Source organism: Rhinopithecus roxellana, chromosome 14 (assembly GCF_007565055.1).
Source record: "Rhinopithecus roxellana isolate Shanxi Qingling chromosome 14, ASM756505v1, whole genome shotgun sequence".
In the NCBI taxonomy this organism is placed as follows: domain Eukaryota; kingdom Metazoa; phylum Chordata; class Mammalia; order Primates; family Cercopithecidae; genus Rhinopithecus; species Rhinopithecus roxellana.
In genome coordinates, this window is record NC_044562.1 from 124,685,381 (window position 1) to 124,695,798 (window position 10,418).

A 10,418-nucleotide genomic window follows, 5' to 3' on the forward strand; every position below is an offset into this window, starting at 1 on the left:
CATAGGCAAGCAAAAATTTGCATGAAATGTATACTACATTTATGAAAGTAAAAAAACTGGAAGTTACTTCAACGCCCAACTGCAGCAAACCCTTGGAAATGGTATGTTCATCCACTCCGAGGACTAATAGGCACCCATTAAAAATCATGTCAATCAAAAGAAAATACACAAAGGCCAGGCACAGTGGCTCATGCCTGTAATCCCAGCACTTTGGGAGGCCGACGCGGGTGGATCACGAGGTCAGGAGTTCAAGACCAGTTTGTCCAAGATGGTGAAACCCCATCTCTACTAAAAATACAACAAAAATTAGCTGGGCACAGTGGCATAATCCCAGCTACTCAGAAGGCTGATGCAGGAGAACTGGTTGAACCCAGGTGGCACAGGTTGCAGTGAGCCAAAATTGTGCCACTGCACCCCAGCCTGGGCGATAGAATGAGACTCTGTCTCAAAAAAAAAGAAAAGAAAAGAAAAGAAAAGAAAAGAAATATTAATATTTGATCCAAATAACAGGTTAAAAGGAAATACGTCCAAAAATTTACAGTCATTATTTCCTGTGGTAAGTTTATAGGTGGTTTTTATATTTTATTCTACTATAAGGCATTATTGTTACAGTTATAGAAGAAATGTTTTTTTTTTTTGAGACAGTGTCTCAACTCTGTCACCTAGGCTGGAATGCAGTGGTGTAATCACCGCTCACTGCAGTCTTGTCCTCCAGGACTCAAGCAATCCTTCTATCTCAGCCTCCTGGCTAGCTGGGACTACAGGTGCACATTACCACATCCAGCTAGCTTTTGTATTTTTAGTAGAGACAAGGTTTCACCATGCTGCCCCAGCTCCTCTTGAACTCCTGAGCTCAAGTGATCCGCCTGCCTCAGCCTCCCTAAGTGCTGGGATTACAGGCATGAGCCACCATGCGTGGCCAGGAATGTCTTAAAATACTTATTATATGAATAATGAATTCTATCAGTACTAGCTAAGAGACTTGGACTTTATCCTACAAGTATTGAGATTTGACTAGAAAAACTAAGTAATTTTTTCCTTAAAAGCTCTCAGGAAATGAAGGGTCATTTCCTGATTCCTTATTCTATATTAGGTCCCTTTGTTATAGGTTCTTATAAGACCAGGTTTCTTTCCCTTTCTAGCTCTTACATAAACTCGTAATTACACACTTGTATTACTTGATTTGTGTCTGTAATGCACTAGACTGTACATTTAGTAAGAGCAGAAACCGTACCTGTTTTACTAACCACCACATCCCTAAATCCCTAATATGCACTGTGCTTGACATATGGGGATTCAATAAATATTATGTCAATGAACAAACGATAAAAAGAGTTATGGGCTTCTATACAGTTCTCTCAATAAATGATCTACATAGTCCATAACATATTGTATTGATAAGATCTTTCATTTAAAATTAAACTCAAAGTTTGAGACTTCAAAGTCTTAACATTTTTTCTCATGCATTGTAAAATGCACACTACAAACAATATAAAAGCCAAAAACAGAATTTTCTACTTTGCAATAGTTCCTATAACTACATTAATAATTATTTCCGGCCGGGCGCAGTGGCTCACGCCTGTAATCCCAGCACTTAGGGAGGCCAAGGCGGGCGGATCACAAGGTCAGGAGATCGAGACCACGATGAAACCCCGTCTCTACTAAAAATACAAAAAAAAGCCGGGCGCCGTGGCGGGCGCCTGTAGTCCCAGCTACTCGGGAGGCTGAGGCAGGAGAATGGCGGGAACCCGGGAGGCAGAGCTTGCAGTGAGCCGAGATGGCGCCACTGCACTCCAGCCTGGTGGACAGAGCGAGACTCCGTCTCACAAAAAAAATAAAAAATAAAAAAATAAATAAAAAAAAAAATTATTTCCATATGCAAAGCTAAAGGACTTAATATTCCACTTCAGGATATTTTTAACTAGGGGAAAGTGATCATTTTTCCATTCAAAACTCTGATGTTTGCCTACCCCCACCCTCCAAGATTTGAATTACATTTTTCTAACTACCTTTAAGACATCAAATTATTTCAAAATCAACAGGTTCAAAACAGGTTCAAATCTTCTCACTTTGACACTTCCTTATCTTCATTCTTTCAGGCAAAAAACTGCAGTTCACATTTGATTTTTCCCACTCTTAACGTATCATCAAGCTTATTACCTAAATCTTCTCTGAAATATGTTACAATCCTCCCTTCTAGGCTCCCCTTCTATTCCAGTCCACAAATCACCATCCTAATTATGAATCAAGTTAAGTCTCCTGCCATTATTCTACATCATGTCCTAAAACCACTCTCATCATATCACCTGGCCACTCCAAAATCAAGGGTCTCTCACTATTGTCTTAACCAGTGGTTCTTTCTAAGTGCGGTCTCCTGACCAGCAGCATCTGAATTCCCTGAGACCATGTTACAGAAGCAAAATTTTTAGTCCCACCTCAGACCTACAGAATCAGAAACTCTGAGAACGGTGTCCAGCAATCTATGACTCTGATGTAAATTAAAGTATGAGAATCACTGGTCATAGGAATACTGAATCTGGATTCCTGCATGTAGTTTGGGAAGATGTCCATAACCCAATCCCATCTTCCTCATTAACCTTATTTATTTCCCTTCAACAGACAGTCTTCACTCTAGTAAAGATATAAGTCCCTTCAAAGGTTCATTCTCACCTATGTCTCTGCCCATGTCAATCCATTCTCATGTTTAACCAACCACTTCCCACTTTCAAGGCCCAGCTCATTTCCTATGTTTTCTATGAAAATATCTCCAACTACTGTAGCCCACAATATCACCCCTATTTAAATAATAATTAATTATTATTTTTATAGGTAGTATAAATTGGTTTACATTTTAACTATTTGCTGTTTGTTGTTTTTTAAAAATATATGGGTCAAGTTTCTGCTTCTCCCTTTGTATATAGCTCTGGACACTCAGTATCTGCTCAATGAAGTCTTGCCAGTGTGGTTATGTCTTACTGATAATTTTATGAAGGGTACCACAGGTCTATTATTCCAACAAGGACCACCTAATGACACGACATCCACAAATTTCCTCTCCCGACCAGAAAGATTATAAAATGTTGTAACAGTGTAAACACTGACTTCCACACCCAGAAAACTGAAGGCTTTCTGTGACACTCAACAGAAACTTTCTCGATCTAAGCTATCACTCCTCCATAAACTTGGCTTTCAACTAATTTCAGTGATAGAACAGTTTCACCCAGACAGCTGTTCATCTGAGTTTGATAAGCACAGGAAGTCTGGGCACAGTACCCACTGAAATGTAACAACTTAAAGCATTCCAAAGCCACATGCAGACTTTTTTAAAAGGTTATTCTAAAAGACAGGATGGGCCAGGCGCGGAGGCTCAAGCCTGTAATCTCAACATTTTGGGCGGCCGAGGCTTGAGTCCAGGAGTTCAAGACTAGCCTGGGCAACACAACGAGATCTTTAAGAAATTAGTTTGGCGTGATGGCGCGTGCCTGTGGCCCCAGCTCCTCCTGAGGCTAAAGCGAAAGCTTCACCTGAGCCTAGGAGTTCGAGGCCGCAGTGAGCTATGACCTCGCCATTGCACTCCAGCCTGGGCGACAGACTGAGACTCTGTCTCCAAAAATAAATAAAAATAAAAAATTAAAGACAGCATGGAGATGGTGGGAGTGTGACAGACGGACAACCACCAATACTCTGAAGAAAGACTTCCTCCTGAAAAGGGTATACCAACGTATACGGGATGGGGTGGGGGACGCACCTGCCAAGTTTACTGCTTACGATAATGAGTTAAACGGTAATGAAAACCGGAACGGGTGTTGCAGCCTCGGAAATTGTTCTTGCGAGTGGGTAACAACCAGAAAACCAAAGTCTAAGGAAAGCGGTCTGACAGGAAAACAAAACTTTGGGAGAGCCTGAGCCTCAAAGATTGGCTGACGGGGGCGGGCCGCGTCTTGCCTAGACGCGAGACGTGGAAGAGGCTTGCGGTTGACCAGAGAAGAGAGGAGGAGGGGACCTGAGACCTACCGTTCCCGCAGAAGTGACGTCACTTGTGGTGTGTCTAGGGTCAGGGAAGCGGCTAGGGGACTCCAGGGCCCATGGGAGCTGGCAACCAAAAATGCGATTCACTCACCTTTCCCATTCCGAGGCAGTGGTGAAGTCCGTGATCTCAAATACCTCGGATTCGGGCTGCGGGAAGGGGAAGAAAAGAAAAAGAAATTAAGCCCCAAGGAGACGACATGGAGGAACGAATTTAGACAGTGACTAGGATTAAGTAGGGAGCAAAGAGATCACCTCACTGTCAGCAGCCATCTTGAGGAGCGCCGGGTCGGGCGCTAAGCCTGCCGGGAAGAAGAGCGAAAGAGACGGGGAAGCCGGATGGTGAGCTGCCGTGGGCGGGGTCTGGGCGGGGCTCCGCGCGGCCCCGCCCCCTGACTCCCCGCCCCCTGTTCTTGAGTCGCCTTGGTGAGTGGGAGTGCTGCTTCTTCGGCCCGGTCTGGAAGACTTTAGTCCGCCCTCAGCTGGTTAATAAAACTCCGCTCTAGCTGGTTTAATAAAACTTGAAAATTTCCTGTAATGAATACAGAAAGGGAACAGAAGCAAGGTATTGGGACAAGACCTTAAACTCATGTGGATAAGATTGGATTAAAAAACCTAAAGCCTGTTGGGTTTGTTTTCATTCAACCCCTATTTGTAGTTAGTATCAATTGGCTTACATTGTAACGATTGGGTTTGTTTTCATTCAACCTCTGTTTATTGATTGCAACGCACTAAGCCAGGTGCTGTAATACTCACCACTTCTACCCTGTGCCCTCTGACCCTGTAAGAACTTGCCCAGTTGATTGTCCTGAAATAAAATCATACTTGTTACCTGGTTTCTGGGATGAGCAACATGGTGTTCAACAAACGCTTCATTTTTTAAGCTGTTGAAGAACAGAAGGGGTGTCAGCTAGCAGTTAAGCATTCTCTTACTGAAATATTTTCAAATGAAATGCTGCCACATCTGGGGTTTGCCTCAAAGTAATGGGAAGGAGAAAAGAGTAAGGCTAGGAATGAAATAAAAGTTATGAGTGGATAATTGTTTATACCTGTGATATACTATTTCCTCTACTTTTGTTTAGGTTTGAATGTTTACATAATTAAAAGTTTTTAAAAATATAATCTCATTTAATGAGTTTTGCAACCCACAGAGGGAATTTGGAGGTGGGGAACTAGGAGATGCAGCCTCAGTGATAAAAATTATTATTGGCTGGGCGTGGTGGCTCACGCCTGTAATCCCAGAACTTAGAGAGGCCAAGGCAGATGGATCAGTAGGTCAAGAGATCAAGACCATCCTGGCCAACATGGGGAAACCCCATCTCTACTAAAAATACAAAAATTAGCTGGGTGTGGTGGCACACGCCTGTAGTCCCAGCTACTCAGGAGGCTGAGGCAGGAGAATCACTTGAACCTGGGAGGCAGAGGTTGCAGTGAGCTGGGACTGCACCCTTGCACTCCAGCCTGGTGACAGAGCAAGACTCTGTCTAAAAAAAAAAAAAATTATTATTATTATTTATTAATTAATTTATTTTTTTGAGATGGAGTCTCACTCTGTTACCCAGGCTGAAGTGCGAGGCACAATCTCCACTCACTACAACCTACACCTCCCAGGCTCAAGTGATCCTCCCTCCTCAGCCTGCCGAGTAGCTGAGACCACAGGCTCAAGCCGCCATGCCTGGCTAGTATTTTGTATTTTTGGTAGAGACAGGGTTTCACCATGCTACCCAGGCTGGTCTGAACTCCTGAGCGCAAGTGCTCACCCGCCTCAGCCTCCCAAAGTGCTGGGATTATAGGTGTGAGTCACCGCACCCAGCCAAAAATGATTAATCTTAAAATAAGAATGAAAGATATCAAAAATGTAGTGATGTAGATAGACGAGATGAGGAAACTAAACGTCAGAAGAATTTTGACAACAGGTTGTTACTGCTAGTGCCAAGCCTTGAACGCCTGTCTCTTGATGATCCTTGCGGTTTCTATCCACTACACTAGTGAGGAAGTATGGGTTACTACTGCAGCAATCTTTCCCAAAACATCTCAACTTGCACCTTCACTCACTTACAGGCATTCATTAAACACTCACTACAAGCCAATCACTATGTTAGGCTCCAGGGATATGAAAATGTATTGTAGGTACAGAGTTTGACTTCAAAGAACTCAGGGTCTTGTAGAAGAACTGGAACTTTGCTGCATGAGCAGAGAGAAGAGGTGCCACATATGTCAACATGGCTATTAGCAATGTGGAGGCCAGTGGTAACCTTGACAAGAAGAATCTTGGAGGAGAGCTGAAGGATAAGATAGAGGCAAGCGAGTTAGGGGTGGGGAAGGCTTCTAAGCAGAGGAACTAACTTATCCAGAGGCTCAAAGGTAGAAAAATCTGATTCATCTAATGAACTGAAGGAGTGTCTTGCACCTAGAACACAGTGTTTGTGATAGAGTTGAAGAGATTGGCATGAGCCGTATCACATAGGGCCTTCTACACCAGGGTTGGACTTTAAGTACACTGGAAATCACTGAAGTGTTTTAAGCAAGAGAGCAATGTAATCCAGTTCACACGTTGCAAATGTCTGGATGCTACATAAAGAATACATGGGAGGGGGCAAAAGAAGAAAGAATAGCTGGAGACTATTAAAACATCCAGTGAGAGAGGGTGGAGAATCTTTGACTAGAGTAGTCAACAGGCAAAGTGAACTAATTTGATATGTATTTTGGAGGTAGGTCAGACGGGACTTGCTACTGTATTGAATTCAGGGATAAGGGAAAGGTAAGAATCAAGGATAATTTTCAGATACCTGGCCTAAGCAACTGTGTGAGGATGGTGCCATTTCCTGAGATGGGGAAAAGTGGAAGGAGCAAGAAAACAAGAGTTGAGTTTGGCAAATGTTAAGTTTGACAAGCTTGTGAGATAGTTTAGGGGAAGATGTCAAGGAGAAAACTGAGTGTAGGAATAGGACTCAGAGGCAGGACCTGGAGTTGAGATGGTATTTTAAATCACAAGTCTAGGTGAGGTGATTCCAGAAAAGAATATAGAAAGAGAAGAAGTGGCACCTCATATAAAGTCCTGAAGAAATTCTATATTTAGAGAATAGATAGAGGAAAAATATCTAGCAAAGGGAGAGAGAGAATAGAAGTGGCTAGAGAAATAGAAGGCAAACAAAGAAAGAGTGATGGTGTAGAACCCAAGGGAGAAAACTATTTCAAAAGGTAAATATGGACCGCTGCTGAAAAAGCAAGTAAGAGAGGAATGTAGTCTAGGATGATTGGTTGTTTTGTTTGTTTTTGTTTTGTTTTTGTTTTTGTTTTTTTGTGTGGGTTTTTGTTTGTTTGCCTTTAGAACAGAGAATAGCAGACCTGTTGGTATGGTGGTGGAAATACTCTAGGAGAGAGAGAGATTGATGACCAAGAGGAAATGGGAGAGCTGAAGGAAACAATTCCTAACAAGGTGAGAAGAAAGGAAATCCACAGAGCTGGTAGTCACACAGCTCCGAGGGACACTACTCACATTGTTTTCTGAAGTCTTGCTTCAGGAAGTGCCACCCGCAGAGAACTCCTTGTGAATCACACCCCTTGGATTTGTGCATCCGGGCAGTGGAGGAATTCAGAGCCCACGTAGCAGGAGGGAATGAAGCATATGTAGTGAGGTTGGCCTTTTTTGAGAAGAGAAAGAAGGAAAGGAAAAGATGGATATAGACATAGGGAGATTTGTGCATATAAAAGGAAAAGAGTTTCTTGTTCACTTATGTGTTAATATTCTCCTCAAGTGAAGAAAGTCCTTGGGTTTTAAGATCAGAAAAATCTGGGTTCAGTCATTTATTAACTATATAACTTTGGGAAAATTACTTAACTCCTCTGAACCTGTTTCTCCAATAGTAAAATGGGACTTGTAATACTTATTTCTACATAGGATTTTGGCCAAGATTAAGTTCTATGTTCATATGTAAAATGGTCAGCACAATGTCCTGGCATGTAACTGATGATCGATTATCATACTCACATTCATAATGAATGTACCAGGAAAACCACGAAGTGCTACTCACATGTAAGGCATTACTGTTTTTCCTTCCAGCTTAGCCATGAAGAAATGTCAATACATAAAAAAGTCAGAAACTAGAAAAATCACGAAAGCTTCATTGCATGAAGTTAAATGTTAGAAGCTGCATGAAACAGCCTATCAGGTTGCTAGGTAAAGTTTTCTTCCAAGATATTTTTGGCTCCTTGCCTTCTCCCAGGAGAAATTTTTAAAATAAGTTATTTGTTAAACCAAAGTGCGAAGCCAGGATGCTAATGATGTAAAATACCCAGGGGAGACATACTTTTATTAGATTTCACTGGTTCACAAGGCAGAAAAGATTCTGTTCCTTCAGTATTAAGAGCTATTTTGCTACACATCCAAAGGCAAGGGCTTTTCCATTCAAGTGCATTTCCTTTCTGGCATAATTCAGTTATATTTTGAGGTGTTATCAATAATGGCCACAGGGAGATAGTCTGATGCATAGACAATTTAAGAGATTAGAAGCCTGGAAAAATCACCCTCAGCTTAGTCCTCGGAGGAATGTAGGGGCATAACAGTTTAATTAGATCTTAGTTATAGAGCAAACATTGTTTGTGAAAGGAGCAACAACTATGAGACTGACTATAGCATCCTTATCTATCTGGACGGCCTTTATGTAGGGAGAATCAAGAATTCTCTGTGATGCTGCTGTGAGAACCAGTGCAATAGAAGGTGCAGCTGGAAGAGGAAGACTTTTATGAGAACAAGAAACTCTTCGGAGAAAAATTCTCTAAGTCAAAATTATCGGACAGCATTTTTTCATTAATTTGATCGTATCTATCGAGTGTCCGCTGTCTTGGCACTATGGTCAATCCTCTGGAGGGATTCAAAGAAGCTCTGCCTGTTGGGTTCTCACAGTCTGAGAATCTAGAGATAAGACATAAATAACTATATATGGTTTACAAAGGGATGCATGATGGCTATCCAACTTCTTAAAGCTCTTTGTAAAATCAACGTCAGAAAGAAATTCAAAGACTTTTCAGAACACACACATAATATCTTACGTGCTTTTTTTTTTTTTTTTTTTAAAGTAGTCCACTATTTATTGAACCAGAAGGCAGTATAGTCACCTCGGCAAGGCATCTCCAAAGAATTTAATTTTTTTCTCTTTTCAGGTCAGACGGGTAATGCGCTGACATTGTAACAAGGTTCAAGGGTGGCGCATCTCACACATGCGTGTGAACACCCAGTCATCATGTTCGTGAACTACAAAAGGATCACGAATCTCCACAGAATTTCAAGAGAAATGATGCAATCTTCATTCACTCACCTGTCATTTTTTCACTCAGAAAAGATTTGTTAAAGGCAGCTGCTATGTGCCTGGCACTATTCCAAAAACTGGGAAACAAAAATATAAAAACAAGGTGCCTGCCCTCCGGAAGTTGCAAATATAAAGTAATTGAATTCTTCTAAACAGTAATAATAAGTCAAGAGCAGCTAATTTCAGTCCTTAAGTTTGTAATTTGTTGTCTGGCAGGTTTGAACAAGACATAACTGCTAACAGGTTGATTTAGTTTGCTCAAGTTTATGTGTTTCTAGTTTTAAAAATATTTTAATGGATCTTGAACAGAGAATGTGAGAAACAAAATAGTTAATTGAAGAATCATGAGAATTACATAAAGTTTAGAGAATAGCATATTCTGCTAAGCGTGTACATGTGAGCATATATCTATATACAACTAATTACTATATTTTACACAGACATATTCTTATTTAAACTCTAATCTTTCCTAATTCAGGATGGTGAACTATTCTAGCTGCAGATGATTAACAAATGAGGCCGAATGCAGTGGCTCATTCCTGTAATCCCAGCACTTTGAGAGGCCGAGGCAGGCAGATCACCTAAGGTCAGGAGTTTGAGACCAGCCTGGCCAACATGGTGAAACCCCGTCTCTAATACAAATACCAAAAAACTTAGCCAGGCGTGGTGGTGCATGCCCGTAATCCCAGCTGCTCAGTAAGCTGAGGTATGAGAATTGCTTGAACCTGGGAGGTGGAGGTTGCAGTGAAACGAAATCGTGCCATTGCACTCCAGCCTGGGCGACAGTCTCAAAAAAAAAAAAAAAAAAGCAAAGTTTTAGACCTAATCCTGACTCTCTTCATTTGTTTCCTATTGCTTATAACAAAATATCTGGAAACTGGGTATTTTATGAAGAAAGAAATTTCTTACAGTTATATGGAAGCTGAGAAGCCCAAGGTCAAGGAGGCATCACATGAGGAGAGGGCTGAGTGTGCTGGCTTAGATCTCTTCTTCTTCCTCAAAGCCACCAGTTCCACTCCCACGATAACCCATTAATCCATTAACCTATTAATTGATTAATCTCTAAGTGGATTAATCCATTCA

General features: G+C 41.5%; 1 protein-coding gene and 1 non-coding gene across 4 annotated transcripts in view; both read right to left on the reverse strand.

Moving 5' to 3' along the window:
* Positions 1–4,336, reverse strand: part of RAB3GAP1 (RAB3 GTPase activating protein catalytic subunit 1) — a 112,875-nt gene extending 108,539 nt beyond the window's left edge. For all 3 annotated transcript variants that reach the window (XR_004053204.1, XM_010367401.2, XM_010367394.2), the window contains exons 1-2: positions 4,282–4,336; positions 4,121–4,176 (exon numbers count right to left, since the gene is read on the reverse strand). Coding sequence is in view for 2 of the 3 variants with exons in the window: in XM_010367401.2 (XP_010365703.1) it covers positions 4,121–4,176; positions 4,282–4,299 (74 nt within the window). In the remaining variant the exon portion in view is untranslated. The remainder of the gene's footprint in view (positions 1–4,120; positions 4,177–4,281) is intronic.
* A 4,852-nt stretch (positions 4,337–9,188) lies between these two features.
* On the reverse strand, positions 9,189–9,292 carry LOC115893388. Its single transcript, XR_004053399.1, has one exon. It is a non-coding gene; the product is annotated as a small nucleolar RNA U13 (small nucleolar RNA).
* Between the last annotated feature and the right edge of the window lie 1,126 nt (positions 9,293–10,418).